General features: G+C 30.8%; 1 protein-coding gene across 2 annotated transcripts in view; it reads right to left on the bottom strand.

The window, feature by feature from the left end:
- RYR2 (ryanodine receptor 2) overlaps window positions 1-27755 on the bottom strand; it is a 699155-nt gene that overhangs the window by 190733 nt on the left and 480667 nt on the right. For both annotated transcript variants that reach the window (XM_074262493.1, XM_074262494.1), the window contains 10 exons: window positions 26091-26254; window positions 23559-23637; window positions 21974-22063; window positions 21061-21198; window positions 20233-20310; window positions 16759-16834; window positions 13988-14114; window positions 13288-13403; window positions 7190-7254; window positions 6096-6217 (listed from right to left, as the gene is read on the bottom strand). In XM_074262493.1, coding sequence (XP_074118594.1) covers window positions 6096-6217; window positions 7190-7254; window positions 13288-13403; window positions 13988-14114; window positions 16759-16834; window positions 20233-20310; window positions 21061-21198; window positions 21974-22063; window positions 23559-23637; window positions 26091-26254 — 1055 coding nt within the window. The remainder of the gene's footprint in view (window positions 1-6095; window positions 6218-7189; window positions 7255-13287; window positions 13404-13987; window positions 14115-16758; window positions 16835-20232; window positions 20311-21060; window positions 21199-21973; window positions 22064-23558; window positions 23638-26090; window positions 26255-27755) is intronic.

The following is a 27755-nucleotide window of genomic DNA, read 5'->3' as shown; positions in this document are numbered from 1 at the left end:
TAAATAAGCACATATTATAAGAAACAAAAAAAAAATTGGAAGCAAAGCTAATTAATATAGAAGCAATCTACATGAAATCCATAAGTATATAACCACTGAAGGAAATCAGAAGCTAAAAGTGTGTTTTTGCCATTTTGTCAATGAATATTTGAAAATATTTACATTAACGAAAATATATAGCAACAAAAGTTTTGTGCTTGTTGGATCAATATTTTGAAATCTACTTTGAGTTTTGTCATATAATTTGAACTAACCAACCCTATCCATTCTAAGTTCACCTATTTTATTTACAAAACAAAAAAAATTCAGAAATATTATCAATCAACTATTCCAAGGGAAAAATAATAAAAAGAATAGATATTTTATATGACTTTTAGTTATAACTTTGATCTAAGAGATTGCAAGCTTCATGAGGTCAAAGACTACATTATTAAACCATATAGCATGTAGAACTGTGGGTACCCTATGATTACTTTTGAATGAATAAGCTATTAAATGAGTGCATTTGAAATATTTAAAGTTTTATAATGATATTGATGCCAAATAAATTCTAAGATATCTGGTGGTGCTTGTTATGTTTTTCATCACTATTTGTGCCTTACTCCTATCTTGGAAAGATGAAAATCCATCTAAATCCTCTAGGTTTTGAATGCTAATAAGGATAGGATTTTTGGAAAGCTTTGTTATGTAAATGATTATGTGTCCTAACAACTAAAGTGAGACCAAATATTTATTTAACACAGATACCTACCAGATTAAAATCCAGATTCATCTAATTTTGGAAAATAAACATGCTCTCCAATGAAAGTGGCAGTAGTGCCATACTTCATAGTACTGTTTTGCTATTATTATTATTATTTTTTCCTGAGGCAACTGAGGTTAAGTGACTTGCCCAGGGTCACATGGTAAGTGTCTGAGGCCAGATTTGAGCACAGGTCCTCCTGACTTCAGGGCTGGTGCTCTATCCACTGTGCCACCAAACTGCCCCCTATTTTACTATTATTTTCATTGTTTTTAGTAGTTGTAATGGATTCATTAGGACTTAACCACATGCAAATTCTTATTCATTTTTCTTTATTATCAACAGCTTCACACATAAAACAGCTGGCTATGTTTTGAGGTTTACTCTTTGGTCACAGAAAGAGGGATTTGATCCAATGCTGCATTAATTTGATACTCTAACCACATGAACTAAAATTATGTATCCCATGCATGTTTTACTACCATCAACAAAAAGGTAATTCAGAAAAAAAAATTTACTAAAGAAAATTAATAGATAAGTTATCCTACCTTTCAATAAAAAGAATTTATATTGAAAAATTCATGAACAGAATTGTATATTAAGACCTTTATCATATTTGAAAGTTGTAAACAAAAATCCCTACATACTTCTAAAATAGTTATTCTATTAGAGAGGTATTTCTTCTCAAGTAGATAACTGAGACCACATCATAGAGTGAGACTTTGGTTTTAAGTTCCCGCCTACTATTTACTATAACTCATCTAAGCCACTTACTGTGCAAATTAGCCGTAAAAGGGATCCTTCTATGTTCTTAGAGTGCCTTGGAATCATACCTATATATGACATGATAAAATTATCTCTATACTGTGACTCGCAATACTTTCTCACATTTTCTCCAATTCCCCCTCCCACCAGGATTATGCTTGATTCCAATCAATTCAATTACTGAAATATACTTGGAAAAAAAACTGACTTAAGAATTTTAGCCAGAAGATCAAAGATGCAGACCTGAAAGGAACAATGGGATCATCTCATTTTACAGATGAGAAAACTAAAGACTAAAGAAAGGAAGAGAATTATTCATAGTCTCAAAAGCAATAGAACAGGGATTCAGATTGAAGTTCTTTGCCTGTCAGATCAAGCTCTTTCCATTTTATCTATGATCTTAAACAATAGCAAAATATGCATTTAATATCTAATAGCTGCAAAGAGTTGTGTTTACATTATTACATTAGATGTATCTCTGCAGTCACAATATTATCTTGGTTTATGTTGTCAATTAATGACTATGCCATAGAAGAAAGTTAAAGCATAAGATGTCAGAGTTGCAAGGAACTCCAAAGTCATGTAATCCAACTTATATCTGAATTTCAACCTTCTCTCTAATAACATGTGCAGTCATCCTGCCTCTTCTCTTGAAGTACATTAGTGAAGAGAAACTTGCATTGGGAATATTCTAATTATTGTGTTTTTCCTGATACCTAGTCAAATTTGCTTCTTTGCAACTTAAAGAATCTTAATTTTGTTCTTGGGGCCAAGAAATTAACCAAACAAATCCCTTGTCATGGCAGCCATTCAAATATTTAAAGAGAGTTAATATGTTCCCTCTATTCTACTTCAATGTCTTATCCTAGTACAGTGACTTGTCATATTACCTTCCAATTTGTCTTTAAAATATACTATAGCTTGTGAATTTCCTTAAAACACATGGCAGCAAGAACTAAATACAATTCTCTAGGTGTCTACTATTGGACTATAATTTCCCTTGTTTTGGAAAGGTACACTACTTTTTATGCATCTTGAGACTTTATTAGTTTTTTTTTTTTTTAGTTGACACCTTATATCACTAGCTCATATTATTTCTGGCAATGAAGAGTCTAACAAGACATGCTATTAGAGCATATGTTCTTGATTAAAGCTTCCTTTAATGCACTGTTACAAGGAAAACTGATAAGTATACTAAACAATCCCATGAAACTTGGCTTCTAAAATGAGGAAAGAGGTTCCTAAACTTAACACCCTAAGCATGATGTAGAATTGAATAGTCAGTTTTAGAACTCATAGAGATAGAAAATTCATAGAGAAGATATTCATATCCTCATTATCTATAAATACCATACTACTTACATGTACTAATTACTTCAGTTACAAAATATGAAATATTTTCAAAGATTAAATATAAGACGAAAACCATCACCATCATTAAAATCCATCTGAGTTTTCTATAGCCCCCCAAAAAATCATTGCTTGGGATTCATTTTTAGTAATTACACTATCTACTTAGTTGATTCTCAAATAAGATACATAATTCTAAGCCTTTATGCATATTTTTCCTGCTTGCTAGGACCTGGAAGAACTTATTCTTCTGCTTGCATTGCCTTTGAAAACCTACAGTAACTACAACTCCAGCGGATTAATACTTTATTGGACATAAATAAGGGGTACTACTTAATAAGAGGTAATAATTGATACAAATAAGATATCAAAAGTCTAAGAAAAGGACCTCTATTCAACTGAATAAATCCTATTCAAAGGACAAAAGCATCATAGGAATCACACAGGATAAGAAACCATAGTACAGCTCCAATTTGTATCAGTAGAAAGAGTATTCACTCTTGATGAAATTATGTAACTATCAAAGTATAAAAGTGTGTTTAAGTAGATAGAGATGGATATAAATATATATAGATAGATAGATAGATAGATAGATATGTAGATGATATGACAATAATTTTTTGTGAGTGACTGTTTCAAAAATAAATTAGAACAAAAAATATTTAACAGTTGAGTTCTTCCAACTTCTATTTCAAATGTGTCTAAAATTGTTTGTATACCATTTTATGGGCAAAACAAAGACTTGGATTTTATAAATCAACAAAAACAAAAATTTTGTATTGTTGAAATATTAAATAAAAATATTTTCCAGTGGATTTTTATGGTATCATAAAAGTAACAATTCTTGGGGCAGCTAGGTGGTGCAGTGGATAGAGCACCAGCCTTGAATTCAGGAGGATCCAAGTTCAAATCTGATCTCAGACACTTAACACTTCCTAGCTGTGTGACCCTGGGCAAGTTACTTAACCCCAGCCTCAGAAAAGAAGAAAAAAAAAAAAAAAGGAACAATTCTTGGTAAAAATGAATTGTCTCGTTATTTTTAAAAATATTTTTCTTAATGAGACAAATATAGAAAAATTGGTTCTAAAAGATTATGACAAAACATCACTACATCTCATTCAAATGCACTAAAATTATAAAAATTTGCTTTTGTTTATTAAAAATTAGATATCAGTCAGAAAAAATCAGTCTAAGTTATAGCAGATGACTATTTATGGAAAAATCTATTACCAATGTGCAGAAAGGGGAGAAAATTTGCATGAGATACAGGAATCAGCAAAAGATAGAAGTCTGAATATGAACTTTCCTAGGTACCAGTTATATAATCTTGGGTAAGTCCCTTGTTTTCTCTGAGCCTCACTTTTCTCATCTGTAAAATGAAGGGTTGGGCTTCATGGTGTCTAATTGGCATTCAGTCATTCTAGCGAAAGCCTCTAATTTCTTCCAGTTGTATCCTGGCAGTTTCTTCAAACTGAAGAGGAAAAGTAGTAAAAGAGGAAAGGCAGTAATGACAGGGGCACAGCAGCATGTCAGGCTTTCAAATGCACAGGGCTTGCTGAGGGGCTTAAAGTACTTGGGCAATTAATTGTCTGGTTAGCTAGCATTATCACAGAATACTGTGAAGAAGAGGAGTAAGAAGAATTAGAATTCTACAACTTACTATATGTATCTGATATGGACAAATTTCTCCTACTCTCCAGGCTTAGTTTCCTTATCTATAAAATGAGAGGGTAGATAGGAAGATTCAAGGCCTAAATAACAATTTATGAATATAAATATGAATATAAAAATAAAAGGGGAAGAAAAATGACTAATTCTTAGTGAGAAAGAAATGAAAGAAAGAACAAATGAACAGAATATTCTATAGTGGGGATAGAAGGACAGCCCAAAGACACAAAGCTTATATCACTTAAGGGTGGCTCATACTGATGATAGCTTTAGATGGAGCTAAGCCAAAAAGGAATAATCAACATTAATCAAGAATCAGAGATTATGTTATACAAGCCAGGAGATGCAAAACTTTGAAGAGGACTGCTGTTACTTTTTTTCTCTGCTTAATGGGGTTGTTTTTTAATTTTTTATTACTATACTGATTTGTTTTTACTTCATATAGCATACATTTGCTTATGTGGGTATGTGTATGTATATATGTATGTATAAATATGTGTGTATGTGTATGTGTATGTGTGTGAGTGTATCAATGTTCTGGAAACAATGATCTTTTTAGCAAACTTGGTCTATACACAGCACTCTGAAACAAATTTCATTCTCCACAGGAATGGTTTATAGATATATGGTAGAAGACAATAATTCAATGCTGGCAAAGGCAATTTGAATTTTCACTGATAAAAAGTCCACACTCATATGGAATATGGATTCATTAGATGGAAGATCACCACAAAAGAAATGCCCTCTATAAAATCTGAATGATACAAAAAGATGAAGTGTACATCACTTAAAAATGAAAAAAAAAAAAACACTGATACATAATAGTGATGGAATATATACATCTTAATATATCCCTGTCTAGTATTTATTATTTCTACTTTTCAAAATGAATATTCTAACAACATTTATTATTACTATATTGTGATTGCTATAGGTTACATTGTTTTCTCAAACAGTAAAACAAAAAAATTATGCTTTGTTTTATCATCTTGGGGATATTGGTTCTGCTTCTTTTGGATCTCCAACTCATGCGCAAAGATAGGTTGATAGCAAAAAACACAAGGGGGGGAGTAAAAAGGGAATAGGAAGAAATTAATTATTGTCACTTCACTGAGAATCCATTCTAAGACTGAGGCTAATCAGTCTTGATATTAGAAGGACCAAAACTTTAAAATATAACTCCACTTTCCTAAATCTACAACATAATCAAGAAAGTTAATTTTTTTTCTTTATTAGTGATTCATTTTCCTTAGTTTCATTTTACCTAATTGTTATATCCATCAAAAAGTTAATTGCCCTGCTATTCACTGTTTGTTTCAGACCTAATAGCTGAAGACTAAGAAAAATTTCTATCAACTTTTTATATTATGTTTAAGCAATGTGCTGGGTATGTTTTTAAATTTTCATTCAAACATTTATGGATATACCTGCTAAGTACTGAAAAAATGAAAAGTAAAATCATTTTAGTATAACTCTAATAATGGATTAAAAGATAGACAGATAGATATTCTAGAGAAACTATTTCACACACACATAATTTAATCTTAACTAATACAAAATAAATGTTTACCTCGTAACCATTTCTTTTTCCTTGTTAGATGCATGTCCTCCAGTGCTGAGAGGCCTGCTTGCTGCAGATAAGAAGTATAAGCGATGGTTTTTGAAATATTGATCAATTAAAGGAAGCACAACCTGAATGAAAGCAGAGAAAAATAGATACCATCATCTCAAGTGTTCTCAGTGGTTTGAAAGTGACCAGAATGTTTTGAGAGTGTGATATAAGGTAGGATTACATGCAAAAAGTCCTCCCATGTTCATAGCTATGTCATCAATAGCAGGATTCTAAATTTTGCTTCTTTGGTTCAATTGACTACCTAGAACTGGGACACTAGACAGAAAAAAGTAGTATGTTGTAATGTGATTTTTTAGAAATGCTAGTTCCTTCCACAAAACCTAATAAGATATATTGGGCTTGATTAAGCAAATAATTTTTATTTGATGACTAGAGAAAGATGTAAATTTTAATTAGAAGAAATTTCTTAGATTCATTTTACCACAAGTTTGATGGGATGGTAGAAGACTGAGTATTACAACTTCCTTTTATAGACAGTTAAGTAGCAGGAAACAAGTTATAAGTAAACAATGGAGTTCATTGAATGTATTATTCTTTGTCACTACCTACTAATTACTGACTTAAGAAGGGTTTCAAATAAACATATGCACGTAAGCCTGATTTTGAATTTTTTTATTTATAAAAAAGTAATGTTTTCATTAGGTTTAATTTCTACTTAACAAGAAACACTGAGCCAATTTTCAAAACCATAATATTACTAAACTGTTCTTATTAAAAAATAGAGAAAGATATATTTCCATTCTAGTCAACATAATTCAAAGAAATATGAAGACTTTTAAATCTATTTTGCTCACAACTAATTGCTATTTAGGATATTAAATAGGGAGAGAAGTGGAAGCATAAGACAAAGTGCTGTGAAGAAAGGGAGAACATTTAATTCATGGAATTCATGCATTTTCATGCCATAGAATATTTACATATCTATGTTACCAAGTGAAATTCCACATCATACAAATGCATCTTGAACACAGGCAAATTATTGAATGCCATAATCTGTAAACAAATAGTATAGCAACAAGAATATACTGTACTTTAGCGAAGAATTTGATTTCCTGTTCATAAGGAAAATGCTCTCCTTTGCTTCTGCTGCCACCATCTGTAAAAATGAAAAGTTTTTAAATGGATACTGCACTTCAAAAACTGAACACAATTTTACTTTTTCTGAATCCAGAGTGAATAATTTAGAATAATAGAACTTCATTCAATATGTTACCTTGTAAAGTTTAATGAAAAACAAGACAAAATAATGTAATAACATTGGGATTTGGGATTATGAATAAGTAGAGGCTACTGTATTGTACAGAATTTTTTTTAATAAAACATAGGGTCAAATTAATATATACATCAAAATTATATTCATAAACATATTTGGATAGCATTAGAATATATCTGATATGTGGCAGACAACCCCTTTCAAAATAAAGTGCCATCAAAGTCTGCCTCTCTTCAACATTTAGGGGAAGAGAACGTTATCAAATAAGGGCAGCTGAACATTGAATTACAAAACTGTTGATTTGACTCTAGTCACTGAACTTGGTTTCCAGAATTTCTTTTATTTTTGATTGGCATGTTAGGGTGAAAGGCAGAGGGAAAACATGCCTTGCTCGTGGTCACTCTATTAGTGAGTAGAGAAGCAGAACTTAAGCTGAATTTTCCTGGATCCAACATCATTCATCTAATCAATGTGCTAAGCTGCTTCTCAGAACTCTCCAATCAAAACATTTCATCTGAAAACTCAAGAATAATGTTAGATATGTGTAATATATTACAAAAAACAATTTCAATAAGAGCCTAAAAATCTTAGATATTCCCAGTGCTTAGAAAAGATCACTTTCAATTTGACATATGATAAAGAATCTCTAAAAGTGGAGGGCATCTTAAAAATCACCTAGGACATCCCCCCCAAGTAAAAAAAATAAAATAAAAAAACCAAAAAACATGAAGTTTTTCTCTCTCATATATGCTTGACAAGTGGTCATTCATTTTCTAAATGAACAATCTTTTAACTGTTCCACCAGTAGAAAATTCAATAAATTGGGATTATTCTATTTTTTGATGTTTGCTATTTGGATATAACTTTTAGGAAGTTTTCCTTAAGATTAAGTCAATTCTATAAATTATCTCTTCTATAAACTCTATTTACAAATTGTTTTCTTTTTTTCTGGATCTAACAGAATCCTTTTTTCATAGGACACATTTTTAATTATCTGAAGACAGCACACACACTCTCCTAATTATTCTATTCTTATATATAAAAAGGTAGCTAGACTACAATGAGAATTTAGAGAGAGAGATGGAAAGGACACCTGGATGTATGCTTTTATTGGTATAGGGAACTTCCAGGAAGAAAATTCCCTTCGCTAATATAGATAAGCAATTCAGTTGTGAAGCAATTTTAGATAGTTATTGGAAGCACAGAGAAATGGTTTACCCATGGTAATAAGACATATTAAGACATATATCACAGGCAGGCTTTGAAATACAGGTTTTTCCTGATTATAAGGCCAGTTTTCTATTAACTAATCTTTGCTGCTTTTCAAGAATAATGCCTTCTTTTTTTTGGGGGGAGGGGAAATCAGCAGAAGTAGTATGGTGGCTAACACATCCCAGAATAGCTCATAATGTCAGTATTGAGAAACCTAGGTCAAAATGACATTAATACCTTAAAAAAAATAAAGCTATATTTTAATTCTCATTATCTCATTAATTTTGCTTTTCCTATGTTCAAAAGACTAAATGGAGAACATAATTATTTGTCATAAAGCACAAATAAGTTGTCTAATAAATATGTCTAGGGGAAGAATATTAAAAAATAAGTTAATAAATTTTACATATGGAATCGATGAAAATGTGGTTGTATTAAATATAAATGTGCCTACTATACTTCCCATTTCTTCTGCTTCTTAGTTTGTACTATTTCAGCCATTCTAGGAAAGGAGTGAAAATTCTAGATGATTAACAGGATTAATTTTAGAAGGCTAAGACTTTATCAGTCTAGCTGCACTCCAGTTACATAGATTTGAAAGCAAATATGAAGTTTGACATTAAAATTGGATATTCCTCTCTTATCTACACATCAGTAAAGATTTGCAGAAGAATATATTTGGAGATGTTAATTTGTTGTTCTTCCATGTTGTTGCTGTTTAGTTTGTTTCAGCTGTCTAACTTGTCATTTCCCTATTTAGGATTTTCTTGATAAAGACTAGAATGGTTTTGCCATTTCTTTCTTTAGCTCATTTATAGATGAGGAGCTGAGACAAACAGGTTAAGTGACTTGCCTAGGGTCATATAGTAAGTATCTAACAATTTGAACTAACAAGGATAAGTCTCCCTAAGTACAGGTCCAGCACTCTATATACTGTACTTTATAGCTGTATTTTTCCTTTTTTTTTTTTCAATCCATATTGTATGTGACATAATATATACTATTCTCTGGTTTATTTGTACATGTGACCTGGAATTTTATCATAAAACCAAATGCTTAGACTATAATATGACTCTGCCATCCATGTAAATTAGGAACACATTTCCTTGCCTTTTACCTAATATTTCCCTACTTCTCCACTTCATAACTCCTGAAAAAAATGAAGATAAGAGATTAGAGGAGAGGCTAGATCATATTCTAAGATCCTTAGAAGATCTTCCCAATTCAGATCTTATTTCTTTTAATAAATAAGAAATTTAAAAATTCTTTAAGATGTGACTTTTAATATTCATAAATATTATATAAAATATATATGTAGTTACATATATGTACACTTTTGAACATGAAGATAAAAAATTTCATTATGATTTTAATTTAATTCTCCAATTAAATATCACTCATTGAGAAGAATATCTGAAAAAAAATGTTTTGTTTTGTTTTTTTCCTTCTGAATTGCAGATATAGTTTCAACTAGAGTATATATTATAAATTAAGTTAGGATTGGCTGCCTTAAAACCAAGAAGTTTAGGAAGAGAGTTATAAAGTTGGAAATAGGGAATCCCTTTATAAACAAGACAATTGGATTAGGAATGCAGGGGAGAGTTTCTCCTCAAGATTTCACTGGAAAAGCTGTAGCTGTACTTAAGATTGAGAGAAATGTCAAGAACAAGCAAATCCTAGTGTATGAGTTTATAATTCTTCAGCCATAAACATATGGAGCTTATTTCATTAGGGAATTTTTTTTAAGGTAGGAAACATTTTTAAGACAACTATTTACTGAATATTCAATTTAAAATGCCAGAAATAAACTCTACTTACAAACTACAAAAATTAAAAATGAGGTGCAAAATGTCAAATTAATTTTAAGCCATAAGGATATGTCTGGATACATTTGCATATCTGGCATATTTGCCTATGTTCTTTTTAACAAAGAAACCACAAAAGAGAGAAACCTGGGGAAGAAGGAATCTGATGGAGAAAAGAAATAAATAAATTTCCAGTCTTATAGGGCCCTGACGGAGGCAATAACTAATAATAAAATACTTATTTTACTGTTCAATAAGTTTCACTTATTATTTTAAAATGTTAAAAATTTTATTAAAAAATAAATAAGCATAGTTTATTTGTTCAAAATACAGAGATAATACATAAAATGAGAGAGTGAAATTGGGGGGGAGGTAAAATATCTTTTTCCTATAAAATATTCTTTTTTTTTTTTTTTTGCTGAGGCAATTGGGTTTAAGTGACTTGCCCAAAATATTATTTTCTTAAGATGGCAATTATTCATACATATTAGAGAAGAATCTGTAAGGGGTAAGGGGAATGAGGTCTGAGGCAAAAATGGTTTGTGAATGAACTGAAATATTATGCTGAAATATAATATAAGAGTAGCTACATGGCTCAGCATCCTGGAGTTGGGAATACTGAGTTCAAATCTTGCCTTAGATATGTATTAGCTGTATGCCCCTGCAAAAGTTACTAACTCTCTTTGCCACAGTTTCTTCATCTGTAAAATGAGTTGGAGAAGGAAAAGGCTCAAATGAGATCATTACAAGTCAGACATAACTGAAAAGACTGAACAACAACACAATAATAATTATATAAATGTTTGTTACATAGAGTTAATCATAGAGGCATGAAGATGAATAATGAATATCTCAATAATTGTGCGTTCTAGGGGCAGCTAGGTGGCGCAGTGGATAGAGCACCAGCCTTGAATTCAGGAGGACCCGAGTTCAAATCTAGTCTCAGACACTTAACCCTTCCTAGCTGTGTGACCCTGGGAAAGTCACTTAACCCCAGCCTCAGGAAAAAAAAAGAAAAGAAAAAAGGAAAAAAAAAAAAAAAGGAATGCTAAAAATCATTGTGCGTTCTGCAATAGTGAAATCTAATTTATATCTTTAATTCTAAAAAGGTTCTTTATGGTGTTATTTGGTACATGCCATGTCCAGTGCTATCATTTTTATTAAAAAAAAAAAAAGTAATTTAAAAGCAGGTTATATTTTAATAGTCAGGAAAATGTTTTTGTTGTTGTGGTTATTAACCCTGAATCAAAGTGTATATATACATAAACCACTGATTCGTGCAATTGAAGATTAGAATTAGTGAAAAAGCAAGAAAAATGAGAGGAGATATGAAATATAATTAAAATAACCTAGCCCTAAATGATTTCAAAACATAACTGAAAATTGAAAATTTGAAATGGACAGAATAAGTAACATCAACACTGAAAATGGTTCTATCCAGAAGTTTATACAATGCAAAACAACAAAACAGCAACAACAACAACAACAAAACAACAGACAAAATACTGAGATCAAGTCCAAAAGTATCTTGATCAACAAACATCTAATACATGTGCTGAATAGAAATGGCTTGTAACACCAAACAAACATATAAACTCTTTGTAAAATTTCACTGAAGATAAACAATTAGCAGCAGCATCTCATAAAACAGGAAATGCAATGGAATATAAACTACTTTGAAAAAAGTTTGACAGGTACTCAATTAAGCAAATTAAGCTCTTCATTTTGAGAGCACTCCAGGAGGAAACTGGAGGAATATAAATAAGAAAAACATTTTTAAAAACTATAATAATAATTTATTTTCTCCATCAAGAGTGGTGTACTGCATTTGGACTTTAAAAACTCAGTTCTAGGATTGCTTTTAGAGGAAACAGAAATAACATTAAAGTGTATAAAGATGAGAAAAGTAGCCAGATTGAACAAAATAAAATACATCTAGAAAAGATACATGCTAGTGGCACTAAAATTGTAAAAGTGCTGAATGGCCACTATATATAAAGGAATTTTTTAATGATAACATCCTACCAATGTAGAGAAATGAGGCTAAAAAACACAAAATACAATGGACTTTGAAGAAGTAAAAAGGAATATCAAATGGATAGCAACAGAGTCAAAAGCAGGAATGAGTAGTGTGTAATATAAATAATGAAGAATTCCAAAATAGAACAGATATCAAAGTAATTATTAAATAATTTTATGATACTAAGAAAAGATATATATGAAAAAAAGATAAATTGGTCACATTATAAGAACAAGAAAATGGAGATCCAGAGTGTACTAGTTTCATTATAATGTCAGTATAAAAAAAAAATCCAGCATTTTGGTTTTACTTTTAGGAATGAACTTTGGAAAGGACATGGATAAAGAAGCATAGGATAGGAAAAGATGGATATATTGTGATATGCATTATTTGGAGAAACTTCCAAATTGATGAGATCACAATCCATTTGTATGTCTAAGTATTTTTTAAGTTTAACAATGTTTTATAATTTACAAAAGTTTTAAAAAAAGTATCCTCCAATTTGATCCATGAAACACTAGAAAGTAAACATTGTAAATGTTATTATTTCAATTTCAAAGATGAAAAAACTAGCCCTGGGGGAAACTAAATATCTTGCTCAGTCATATAACTAGAATTTTTAACCAATTTCTTAATTTTTTCTTTTCCATACCACATTACTTAACTATTTTCCTACTCCCTTTTTATGTGCTTTCAAATAATGTTTCCTAATCAAAAATCATTAATTATATTTTGGTCAAAGATGATTTGATGAGGTCAGCTAAAATTTAAGACCGTTTAAGATCTCATGATGTTTTTTCTTCTCTGTCCTGGTATTAATAATCTTATTCTCAAGTGTGCAAAAGCTCATTTGTTATTAAAAGTACATTGGTATCATACCAAACTCCAAAATATATTGATGAGCTTCATCCACATATCTGATAAGTTGTTGAAGAAAACTATAGGCAAAGCGTTTTTCAATTGATGGTGTGTCTAATTCCAAGTCCTTGAATCCCCTAAAAAGAAAATACATACAAGTAAGATTCTATAAAGTCAACTAAATGATTAATTTTACAAAAAATAAGAATATTTCTAATGGTACTTATTGTCCCCATATTATTACTTATAAAAATAGATCAAAAGAAGAACTGGAAATAATATCTAATGAATATGTACTTCTAATTTAATATTAAAAACAAATTAATAATTTATTCTGAGGTGGTAAAAATTCCATTTAGGAAAAAAATCTTAAAAGCATATACCTATGGAATTTTTCATGTAATGTTACTATATGATTTGAAAATATAAACAAACAGAATATTACAGTAATTGTGGATGAGAATTATAGAAGTAAGTGTAAGGAATGGCTATGAAAAAAGTTAGTATACTTAGTCATTTCATTAAAAAAAATCAATCAAACAAACAAAACCAAAACAACTTTGTTAGTCTGCTCTTTTTTTGAATATACAAATACTATATCAACTCCCAAGGTGAAAATTAGTGGGAAACTATTAAGCTTGCTTAGTGTTTAGTCTTTTGTTATAGATATTTAAATATTTATTTAAAAATGTATTTTCCACTATATAAATTATTATTTTACCTGGATACGGCATAGCCATTTATCTGTAAAAACTTGAGAATATCCTGTGCTTTCTCTCTATCCTTGGCTTTTTCTTTGGCTGTCAAAGTATCATAGGGTACCAGAAGGGGATGGTTGCCACCTCCTACTAGAATATCCAAAAAGAAAAAAAATGCATGTAGGTTAATTAATTCTGTTTCTTCCTTTAAAGTGCAACTTCTTAGTAGAATAGATGAAACTTTTATTTACTAGAGGTTCCTACTCCCATTTTTCTTTTTTTTTTTTTTTTCTTTTTTGCTGAGGCAGTTGGGATTAAGTGACTTGCCTAGGGTCACACACCTAGGAAGTGTTAAGTGTCTGAGGTCACGTTTGAACTCAGGTCCTCCTGACTTCAGGGCTGGTGCTCTATCCACTGCACTGCAGCTGTCCCTCCTACTCCCATTTTTCAATGTTGTACAATATTATTTTGTTATTTACATACCTGTGCCTCTCAGGTGGAATGTAAGGATCCTAAAGGAAAGAAGTGTTTCATTTCATTTTGTCTTTGCCACCCTACAGCTTTAGTAAACAGAGTTCAAGGTACAAATACTTAGTAAATAATTGTGGGTTTTGGGGGGTTTTTTGCTTTTTTGCTTTTTACAGTAATTTCTTTTTTTTTCTTTTTATAGTTATTTCTTTTTTAATAATTTTAATTACTAATTGATAGGTAGAAATACTTAGAGATGCCAAATACCTTCATTAATAATGCAATAATGGAGTAGAACTTATGAAATTTGCTTCTTTTCATTCAGACTATCTTCCTAACATTTGATATGCCTGATAAGAAAACATTCTCAGCTTCTTAGAATCTGCCAGACTTATTCTCTACTGGCATATAATTCAAGAATCCAGATTCATCAGTACACCATAATAAAAATAGGAGTTAAGAGGCAGAAATAATAATTTTTTTGAAAAATTACTATGTTGATAATCACCTTTAGATAGCAAACTAAAGTTTAAAGTCTTTATTATTTCTTTTTTTTTGTTTTCTAGGCTTGATAAGTAATATCAATGCTGACAGTTTTCATTGATTCCATGTACACTTTATTCTTCATTATAATCACACATATATACAAATACACACAAATCCTTAATATACTATAAAAGTCAATGGTCCTTTAAAAAGCGGATCTTTTGATCTGTTTCTTCTTCATTCTCCATATTATTAAGCCCTTCCATCTGAAAGAGTCATTCAGTTTTTCCTATCCATCTACAAATATAATCCCTGAGTATCTGAGTATTGAAAGGCTTGAATTAGAAAAGTTCTTTGTACAGATCAAAGGATGCCTAGATTGGGTCAATCAACATATTTTAAGGGAAGGGGAAAATAGGAGAATGAAAGAGGTAGGAGAGAGAAGGAAAGGGTAAGGGAAGATAGACCGTAATTAAGGATAATAGTGTAGGACAGTGACAATGAAATAACAATCTTAAGGAACTATGAGTTTGGGAAAAAATTAAAGATACTAACTGAATGAGTAAAGTCAAGGGCATGTACACTGCAGATACGAACATGAACCAAACGCATGTCCCTCTAGACCTAATGGCTCCAAAGAGTTAGACTCTAGTTGCCCAAGATATGTATGTCATCTAAAAATTCGTTCATATAAATGCCCTTGTGATAAAAAAAAAAGTTTTCTAGTGAGAGAAGTGACTATTTTCTACTATGTTAATAATCAATTATTAAATTAGTATTTTAGTTTTTTTCCCTTTCTATTTTCTCTTTCAGGGATCAGCCTCTTTAGGTTCTTTAAACAGTCTATGAAAGACAAGGCTGACAGATTCTTAGGGTACATACTCAGAGATCCAACTAAGATAATTGCATTGGTCCAGATTGTAAACAGAATCCAAGCTCAGTGAATTCTAGCTCTAAAACAATCTCTGTTCTTGCAATCCCTCATTATGGCTTAAGATAACTCAGCTCTTGAAGAAAAAAAACAAAAACAAAAAACAAACAAACAAACAAAAACAAAAAACAAAAAACAATAACCAGAGTTAGTTTAGGTAGAGATGGATTTTTTTGTCCACATTGGTGGAAGCAGATCTCATGATCAAACCATACTCTCAACAGGAGTAGCTGTACACTTTTGGTTCACCTCCTTATTAATATGTCTACCACTTCATTAATTGTATACAAATAAATGTTGATTTTTCCTGTCAGGGCACCTCTACTTACAAATTCAGTGTATTCAGTGATCTCCAAAGAGCTTTAGTTACTGAGAGAAAATGCTGACCCTAAATTTATTATTTGCTAGACTAATTCCTAAGGTAATTGTTAATTACCTAGAAACTCTGTCTTTGGATCTTCTTATTTGAATCACTCAGTTGCATCTCACTCTTTATGACTCCATGAATCATAATATGGCAATGCTATCCATGGGATTTTCTTGGAAAAAATACAGGAGTGATTTCCCAATTCTTTCTCCAATGGATTAAGGCAGACAGAAGTTAAATGACTTGCTCAGAATCACACAGCCAGTGTCTGAAGCTGGATTTGAATTCAAGTCTTCCTGACTCCAGGCCCGGCATTCTATCCACTAAACCACCTAGCTGCCTCCTTCTAGCAATAGCTGGCTACAAAATTCCTTTCAAGGATCAATTGAAGGTATATTTGAACCATTTAATTTAAAGTCTGAATATCAAAAGGTATCAAAAGTCAACCAGTATTCCTTTATTGACCTCTTATAATATTTAATGCTTTTATTTGCCTTTGAAGAGAAAAAAAAAGTTACTCTTTGTAGCAAAAGTAGTATTACCTTTGGCCTCCAATTCCAGTTTCTTTTTCTTTGCCCATATGTTATGATAATTTTCAGCCATCATTTCTGCCATTGCCTGAAGGAAACAAAAGAAAGAGCTGATTAATTTATTACAATATAGTTGCATACTTTTTAAAAAGGAATGAAAAAATATCATTAAAATTTTACTTAATGGAATTATTTTAATGTATGACACTTTAAATTTGACTGTTTTCTCAGTTAAGACTTTAGGATATCAATCAAGTAAGCAAACAAAGATTTATTAGGCACCTACTATGTGCTATATATATTGGAGATAAAAAGACAAAAGAGAAACAAATATGTTGTTTTAATGTAAAGGAACTACATGTAAATATATAGTAAATACCCAACATATATGAAGAAAATACAAAGAAACCTTGGAAGGGAAGACAGATACACTAGGATAGGCCTCAGGTAAAAAAAGATGCTTGGGCTAATTTCTGACAGATTCCAAGAATTGGAGCTGAGGAGTAAGAACACAACAAAAGAAGGAAGATGGAAATATTCTGAATGGAAAAGAAAATTGTGTAAGAAGTTTTTAAAGAAAAAAAATCAAAATGTGAACAACTCAAATGTCAAACAAAGGCGTTTACATTTGGCCTTGAAAGTAGTATGGAGCCAGTAAAGTGTATTACAAGGGAGCATGAGTGGAGCAGTGTGACGTGGTCACACTGGAATGGAAAATTGCTTTGGTGGCTATGTAGATTAGAGGTTAGAGTGTAAAGTGACCTAAATCAGGGAGATCAATGGTGCCTCTGTGAATGACAGAAAGGAAACCAACTTTAGCAAGTGACTGAATATATCAAATGAAAGAGAATTATGAATTAAAAGTTCAGTTTCAGACGCCTATGTCTTTATTCCTCTCCAGATTTCACTTTGATTATCTCTGTCTTTCTCTACAATGTTTCAGAAACCTCTTAATTATGGAATCTCATTCCATCCTTGAACTTCACACAATAAAGTACCCCCTATCCCTGAGGTCACTCTCTTTCCAGAACCTCCATTTTAAGGAGGAAGCTTTATAGAACTACAGGCCAAAAGAGACTAGAGATGGATGTTATATCTGGCAGTCATCTGAACAAAGTCATCTGAATGAGATTATCAAGTAAGAGATTATATAGAGTGAAGAGAAGAGGATTATAAGGCAGAAGAAGAGGGATTTGACAGTACAGAATAGCATAGAGTGGACCTGGTTCACTAAGGAAAGATTGAAAAAAAAAAGAATTGCATAGACTGTACAAGGGTAATAGACTAGCAAAGTACTAAAGTGCAGAGAAATTGATGAATAAAGATTAGAAATTTTAGAGACAATTTTAGTTCTTAAAGAAATTATTTTTTAGCATGAATAGCTTATGGGTTCATAAAATTAGTTAATGTTATGTGGTGTGTGTTACCCATACACATACATTTACATCTGCATACATATGTATAATATGTATACACATATGTATAATATGTATAGACATGTGTGTATATGGATTAACTAGGGTACTACCTAAATACATTATTTTCCTCCTCCCTATAATGCTATTTAATTATTTTAAAAGTATGTCAAATATTTCAAAAAAAAGTAAAATGACTTTTCTTTACCAAAATTGTGCCATTTATATATGAAATTTATAAATTTCACAAAATTTCCAAATTTTTTAAAAAAATTTTAAAATACATTTTTAAAAATGTAATTTTTAAAATTTTATTTTTAATTCTAAATTCTTTCCCTTCATCCACCATTCCTCCATAAACTGAGAAGGCAAAAAATGATATCCACATTTCCATATTAGACATTTTCTAAAAGAAAAAGAAAATTAAAAATACAAAAAAAACAAAACAAAACAAAACAAAACAAAACAAAACAAAAACAACCCTTTGTTCTGCATTCTTAGTCTACCAGCTTCCTATCTGGAAGGTGAACAGCATTTTTTCATCATAAATTCTTTAGAATTAGGGTATATTGTTGTATCAATCTTTCTCCAATCCCCAGGCAATTGGGTTTAAGGTCATACAGCTAGGATTTGTTAAGTATCTGAGACCGGATTTGAACTCAGGTCCTCCTGACTTCAGGGTTAGTGTTCTATCCACTGTGCCACCCAGCTGCCCCTGTTGTATCAATCATTACTACTGAAGTTATGCATGATAGTTTTAGGTTTTTTTAAAATAATATTGGGATTACTGTTGTTCATTGTTTCCCTGGTGCTGCTATTTCACTTTGCATCTTTTCGCAGAAGTCTTCCAAGTCTTTTCCTGAAACCATTTCCTTCATCATTTCTTATAGTACAATAGTATTCCAGCAAAACTATATAACTTTTTCAGTCATTTCCCAATTGATAACTATTCCCTTCTTTGTCACTATAAAAAAGAGGTACTAATATTTTTGTACATATGCGTTTTCCTCATTTTTTCATATCTTTAGGAATAAAGGTACTTCTGGACCAAAGAGTATATAATTTTATAGCTCTTTAGGCATAGTTCCACCGTGGCTGGACTAGTTTACAAACTCCACTAATAATTCCTAAGTTTGCCTTTTGCATGTTTCTCTTTAGTAAATGTATTTTTTAATGCACATTATTCTATGAATCATGTTGGGAGAGAAAAATCAGAACAAAAGGGAAAAAACATGGGAAAGATTGAAAAAAAAAAACGAAAAAAGAAGTGAACATAGGATATGTTGATTTACATTCAGTCTCCTTAGTTCTTTTTCTGGATGGCATGTTCTGTCCAAAATCTTTTGGAATTGTTTTGGATTGCTAAATCATTGAGAAGAACCAAGTCTTTCATAGCTGATCATCACACATTCTTGCTGTCAATGTGTACAATGTATTTCTGGTTCTGCTTGTTTTCCTCAGCATCAGTTCATGTAAATATTTCCAGGCCTTTCTAAAATCAGTTTGTTCATTATTTTTTATGGAACAATAATATCCCATTATCTTCACATACCACAATTTGTTCAGCCATTTCCCAATTGATGGGCATCTACTCATTTTCCAATTATTTGCTACCATAACTAATTTGCATTTTCTAATTATTATTGATTTAAAGCATCTTTTTTCATGTGGCTATTAACATTTTTATTTCTTCTTCTAAAAACTGCTTGTTTATATATTTAGACTTTCCATTAAGAAATGACTCTTTTATATTTGAAAACTGAGATCTCTATCAGAGAACTTATTCTGTTCCTCCCAGTTTTCTGCTTTTTTCCCAAAAAAATTTAGCTTCATTGGTTTTGTTTTTGCAAAAACATTTTCACTCAAAATCAAAATCATTTTATCTCCTACGAATATATCTCTTTTTAGGTCATTAACTTTTTCCTTTATTTATAGAGCTGACTTGCAATTTAAAAATTTACAAGACAGCTTTTAGCAATAAGTACAATTGTGGGTAGCTTTTTTTGAAAAAAAAAAAAGAGAAAATTAAAGAAAAATTAAGGAAAAAATTGAAATCAATAGGTAGACTTACATGAAGATCTCTTGAGAGGGTAACATTGCTCATGTCGATAGCTCGAGGGCTGTAACCATGGGCAGTATCAATAGAAACCTAAGGAATAGAAGTGCAAAAAAAATAATAATAATAATTTTTTAAAAAAACCTAGTAAGTTGTTACAAAGACCATAGAGTAAGAAATTTTTGTGAAATCTTTTTCAGAAAATATGAAAGTAAATGTAAACTAGATGATAGAAAACTCTTGTACCCAAGGATAAAAATATCAAACATTAGCAAAACTGATTTGCTCAATCTATCTCACTCATTAATATTTCAGATTTCATAACCTATTCTTTGGATAAGTTTTAGATATAATAATTGTGTTTCATGGATCACAAAGAAATTGTATACTAACATAATCAAAGAGTTGAAGGGAAGTCCTCGTTACATTTAACAAAAGATTGATTCTAAAACATATTTGAAAACTAATCATCCAACCTTTGCTTAAAGACCTCCAGTGAAGGGGGACACACTATCTCTAGAAATAATCACCGCTTATTGTTAGGAAATATTTCCTATTAGAATCAGGCCTAAATTTATCTTTTTGTAAACTTTTATTCACTTCTTCTACTCTGAGTTCAAGCAGAAGTCTAATCACTCTTCTATATAATGATACTTGAAGGCAATTATATCATAGAACACATTCACTTTGCACATAACAGCATCAGATATTTAACCAAAGTTTGCTGAATGAATATAATACAAATGGAAAAAATTAAAACAATAAAGGTTTGTTTTTTGGGGTTTTTTTGGAGTTTTTTTCCCCTCTAAATAGTGTAAAGTACTGAGTCTTTATGGTAATTACCTGGCTTGTCTGGGAGATGCGTCTTGTCCGAGTATAAAGGGCCATGCTGTCTCCTTCTCTAGTTCTTTCAATTCTCCATCCCCAAGCCAACATTGTTTTTAAAGACTCTTTGATTGGCCAGCGATAAATTTCTTTTTCCTAGAGGAAAAAAAAATGATGTAACATGTTAAAATAAAAAGATTGATTTTGTTAGTTTTATTTTGAAAGAAAAGTTTCTATTTTTGTTATATGATTAATGTTTCTCATATGCAATGGAAAGTAAATTTTTTAGTAAATGGGCAGCAGCGATCTGATTTGAGAAATGCAACTAAAGAACAAATATATATTTTATGGTATAATTTTTAAAATTTCTTTAGCTTCTCCGTTCATGGCTACATCTAACATAAAGATATCAGAAAATGAACATATGATTGATATTCTACCATGAAAATAAGAAAAGGTCAATTTCTTTCCTTTTATTAAAAGCTAGATTTTCTTGAAAGCTTTATTTGCTATTTTTAATTTCCCTAAAGAAATAAAAACAAGGAAATTGTTAAATGATTTTTAAATTTCTTTATTTTTTCTTTTCTAAAAATCACTCACCATCTATCTACTATGCTTGTGAGATAGGAGGTAAAATAAACTAGGACAATATTATAAAGATATAGGGAGAAAAAAAGGATTAAAGAATAAAGAGTAAATGAAATAGGCCAAAGAACAGACAAACTGGAGGTAGGAAATGAGAGGAAAGAATATGAAATAAACATTGGAATGGATAAAGAAAATTCAATATATAAAAATATTTTCAAGTAGAAAAATATGTGTATATGGAAAGCTAGCTTTAGCAGCTGAAAGACCCTATGGTATGTTTGAACATAGGCTTAAAACAATTACCTAACATGACAATATCTAGTCAAATAATAAGGATTCTCACCTTTTCAGATAAAAGCTTATATGGTTTCATTAATGGTTGAACTTTAGAAGAGTCTGAATATATTTCTCCATAAATCCACCCATTTGCCAACTGAAAAAGAGGAATCACAGAATCTCAGATTTACAAAAGGATCTCGGGACAAAACACAACCTGTATTTGAATAGGAATCCCTTCTATGTCCCTAGAAAATAGCTATCTAGCTTCTTAAAAGATCTCTGGATATAGTTAACCCACTATCTTTGAAACTATAATGTCTCTCTGAAGCACTTCTATTGTTAGGAATATTTTCATTAAATCTCTCAATTTAAATCTTTGGAATTCTTTAAAGCCTAAAATTGTCCCTGCTCAACCATTGTTCCTTGTTCTCTGTACAAGGAGGAAAATGTAATGCCTCTTTTTCATGATTACCCTTCTAATACTGAAGACTCATCCTTCCCCAACATTTCTTTTAAACATGCCAGTAATAATTTGTTTTGCGGAAAGATAAATAGAAATGTTCAGCTTCCAGATTTCTAAGTTCAAAATAAAGGATTTTAAATGAACACAAGCATGGGCTCAGCAAAAATGTTTTATATCCTACTACCTAGAACACCAATCCAACATAATCCATCTCTCTGGATCATAAAAACTAATTAAATACTTGTGGAATTGACAAATGAAGGAAGCAAGCACCCCAACATCTGCTGACAATTCTATGCCAAAATCACTGTCTATTATTTTACCAATGAAATATAAATACAGCTCTTCTCTTGATGAACTACAGAGTGCCATTTGATATCAATGTGTAAAATGTGACATCAAATAGAAAGAGAGGGAGATGGACACCATTAATTTATGACTATGGTCATAATTTTCAAGGTTAAACATCTAAGAGAATATTGGAAGCTTTGAGGTTCTGTTTCTTATAACAAAAATGAATTTCATACATAGGATCAAAATTAACTTGATAAATTTTACAATATCACTTTTATCAAAGTATTAAAAACATTGTGACATATTTTAGATATTATTTATAGATTAATGGAAGAATTATTTCACTATGATCAGTAATATATTTCATATTCATATCCACTAAAGCTAACTATAGTATTATTAGATCAAATAAATTGGATCTAAATATTCATTCTTTTATAAAACTATATTGCAACTTAAAATTTTAAAGCCCTTATAAATTACAGTTAAGTACATTCGATTAAGCACATTATTATTAAGCACATTAAGCCTCTAAACAACTTTGTAGAAGTGACCAAATTAACTCCTTGAAGCCTCAGTTTTTTTCATATGTAAATTGTTAGTAAGCAACAATGTCTAACTCAAAAAAATTGTTGAGAAGATGAAATCAGAAAATGATTGTAAAGCTAATCTTAACCAACAATTATGTTTGTCAAATAACTTGCTAGATTCACACACCAAGCATAAAATCTCTCAAAACCAAGTCCAGCACTCTTTCCCTGATACCATAGGGCTTCTAAAACAATTATCCTTTTTATAGTCAAACTTTTACTTTTTACTACTAATGGACACAATACTGACAAGTTATTAAAAATCACAATGCTTGATTATATTGTTATATTTGGGCTTTTACCTTTTCCATTGACCATTTGTCATGTGAATGTTCTGCATATTTATTAATGAAGTACTCTAACTTTTCAGGAATTGTAATGCTGAAAGAAAAAAATGAGCATCAAATATTATAATACCTAAGAGTCAATAATGCTGACACTTGACTTATGGCTCATAGTTAATATCCTATTTACCTTTTTTCATAAAAATTATTTAATACAATTATTTTTTCCATAGGGAATGAGCATTGATCCTATGATTTCATTGGCAGAGAGTCAGTCCCAGGCAATGAACTAGATAGCAACTATTCTATACCTAGTATATACCTATGGATATTCTATATCCATAGAATTACTTTTAAAAATGAGAATTTAAATGATTTTTTCCAGGTTATATAGCCAGAAGTGAGACTCAATCCCAGTTCTTCATTACTTCAAGACTGGCTCTACAGCCAAGCCCTATGGTTGACTCTTACATACTTTTTATATACATTTATTTTTTAAAGCTAGCATAACAGAAAAGGTAAATAGAGAATGCAGAGTTACAGAAAATACAAAACTCTGAGGGTCCTCCAATATTACTGCATAACAAGTTATATGTTAACTAGAAGATAGTTCAAGAATATAAAGATACTTTGATTAAAAAAAAGAAAATCGATTAAATCAGAATTTGTTCTTATGAAACTTGGAAAACTTTTTTTCTCTTTCCTAGTACATGTTCTTTCATGGCAAATCATGTTCTTTATGCTTAAAGAATTGTCATGAAAAACTTGCAACAAAGAAGTTTTAGTTTTCTGAAATTTTACTAGTCTTTTTTTTTTTTTTTTTTTTCATTTACTAAGGTTCTTGAATTCTTGGATGCGAATTCATTTTCTGTATACCTGTGTTAGTAATTGTAGTTATAAATGTTCTATAACATTCTAACAAGATTATCTAAAAAAGATGTAATTAGAATATTCAAATATTATTTTACTATTTTATTTTCTAAGTTATTTACATGACTCGATATATTTTCTTGAACACAGATTACACATATTACATTTTTGACTCAGATTGAATGAGAAATAAAATATAAAGCCATTTCCAGATCTAAATCTGATGAAAGTGTCTCTAAAATTCCCAATATACTATTTAAAGAAATTTTATATTTACCAATAATCATACTTAAAAATAATTCATTAAAAATACTAATTTTAGGAATAGACATATAAATAGAATAATGCCTAATTAATTGCTTTTCATGCTACCAAAATTAAAGTCATCTGACTGTGCATAAAATACACACATATATCTAGCACATTTATAAAAATTTTCATATGTATAAATTATGATACTCCATTATATATGACTATATCCATTAGGAAACTCCAAACCTGGAGTGATCTGCAAATGCAGTGATCAACATATTTTAAGTGTTCAATTCAATTGATAAACACCTAAAATATAATGCTAAGAAAATTTATAGCATTCTGTGATCCTGACCTAGATGAAATATTGGCGAGTCTATCAATCAACTCATAAACAGAATTTGGAACTGTGGTAACTATTTGGCCATTATTTGTTTTTGTTTTTCTCAAAGTGATATAAAAAGGTTAAAAAATAACATAAAATAAGATAAAATTTTTTCTAGTATTTTCACCAAATTGTCCAGGTTGAATTTGTTACAGTTATAGATGGTAAGAGAGCTGGGACCTATTAATCAGAACAACTCTGAACACCTTTGGAATATTGCCATATTCCAAAGGAAAGTAGATACCTCATGATGACTACCTGAAGCTATAATATATGACATGAAGAAGCATTTTTCCTTGGAAATAAGAAAGTATGATCCTATTCAAAAACAATCACCAATAAAACCCCAACACTGATGACATTTCAAAAATTATCTGTTCTGACTACTTAATATAGACATATTGACTATGTCAAGGTATTCCTACCATTAGCTATTTCTTTTGTCTGAACTGCATTTTTACTTGCAATTGATATTCAATTATACAGTACCATTTCCACAGTTGAATTCTCAAGTGACATTGCCTTTAATTACTATGCTGTACTATGTCCTACTATGAAACAAAAATTTCTACTTTTAACTTCTCACTTGGTGAGATTCAATGGTGGTTAAAAGGTCTACCATATATACTATGTAAACAATTCTACAATGCATGTTAAATGAGTTGCTTAGATAAATAAATTATGTATTTAATAGTAATCATTAGGGAGCAGCTAGATGGCATAGTGGATAGAACACTGATCCTGGAATCATGAGCATCTGAGTCAAATCCAGCCTCAGACACTCAGCACATCCTAGCTGTGTGATTCCGGGAAAGTCACTTAACCTCAACTGACTTGCCAAAAATAATAACAATAATAATAATAATCATTAATAAATATTTCAGGATAAATTTCTACTGAAACATCACCTATTAATTTCCTTGGCTATTACTATTGACAAACTTGGTCAGGGATTACAGAAAGTTCACTTTAGTACCTTATTCAAATTCAGACTTCACAAATCATTTACAATAAAAATCTGCTGCAATAGAAAGAGTCCATACTTTGAGGTATCAACAGGTTGTGGGTTAAAGTTTCCTTCAGAATCCATTGATGACTGCTTTTCCATCATACTGACATAATTTGATTCCATGTAGTCAGGAGGTAAAGCTCCTGCAACAGCACTGAGACAGGGCAATGCCAGCTTGAATAATTCTTGTTCATATTTCTGTGGAGAAGCAAAGGACAGAACAAATACTGCTTATGATTAAACATTACAGAAGAATCAGAGATTCTTTCAAGACAAAACAAAACACATTCGTAAAAATAGAAATAAAAAAGTACACAATGTCACAAAAAGAAATGAAGTTAAAACTTGGTCAAAGAACAAGAAAAGAAAATTAGACCTCTGCCCCATGTCAAGGTTTATGTTTCTACATTTGAAGTGAAATTAACTATGATTGCTTTAATTGGAAAAAAAGAAACTTAAAAGCACCATCAACATTTCATTGCACTGAAGAACCACGTTTTGTTTTGTTTTAATTTTGTAAACTGCTATCAATAAAGATTCTGGAAACAAGCTACAGAAAATAAGAGCCTCTGAAGTGGCTAAACAATTCAAGTCACACCATGAATTCAAGAGATACTTTATCAGAAAGATCAACAAACTCTGAGAGATTTCTTCTTGATTAAACCATGTAATTCAATTTCCAGCAATATTATCAATGAGAGTAAGGCAATGTAGTGCAGTGAAAAAGTAAACTGTGGAGTGAGAGAACCTCAATTCAAATACTAGTTTTATTTCCTCTATGACCCTAGAAAAGTCACTAAACCACTTTGTCCCATTATTTCCTCATTTGTAAAATGAGGGGGTTAATTTTCATGGCTTTTGGGTTCCCTTTAAGGCAACATCCTTAGAAGTGATGGAGTGGATATAACACAAGATCTGGATTCAAGAAGGCCTATGTTCAAATTTGGATATACTTACTAACTATATGATCCTAGGCAAGTCACTTAACCTGTTTTCCATTTTTTTTTCTTTTTTACTCTTTTCTTTCTTTTCTTTTCTTTTTTTATTAAGCTTTTTATTTACAAAACATAAATGGGTAATTTTTCAACACTGACCTTCGCAAAACTTTCTGTTCCAATTTTTTCCCTCTTTCCCTCTATCCTCTCCCCTCCACCCCTTCAAAAATGGCAGGTAGTCCAATACATGTTAAATATGTTAAAATATATGTTAAATCTAATATATGTATACATATTTATATAATTATCTTGCTGCACAAGAAAAATCAGATCTAGAAAAACAAAAACAAAAACAAAAACAAAAACCTGAGAAGGAAAATAAAATGCAAGCAAATATCAACAGAAAGTGTGAAAATGCTATGTTGTGGTCTACATTCAGTCCCCACAATCCTGTCTTGGTGAAGATGGCTCTCTTCATCACTAAACAATTGGAACTGGTCTGCCTCATCTCATTGTGAAGAGAACCACGTCCATCAGAATTGATCATCATGTAGTATTGTTGTTGAAGTGTATAATGATCTCCTGGTTCTGCTCATTTCACTTTGCATCAGTTCACATAAGTCTCTCCAGGACTCTCTGGAATCATCCTGCTGGTCACTTCTTACACAATATTCCAGAACATTCATATATCATAATTATTCAGCCATTCTCCAATTGATGGACATCCATTCAGTTTCCAGTTTATAAACACTACAAAAAGGGCT

Source organism: Sminthopsis crassicaudata, chromosome 4, assembly GCF_048593235.1.
Source record: "Sminthopsis crassicaudata isolate SCR6 chromosome 4, ASM4859323v1, whole genome shotgun sequence".
Taxonomy (NCBI): Eukaryota; Metazoa; Chordata; class Mammalia; order Dasyuromorphia; family Dasyuridae; genus Sminthopsis; species Sminthopsis crassicaudata.
This window is presented reverse-complemented; position numbering and strand designations above follow the sequence as displayed.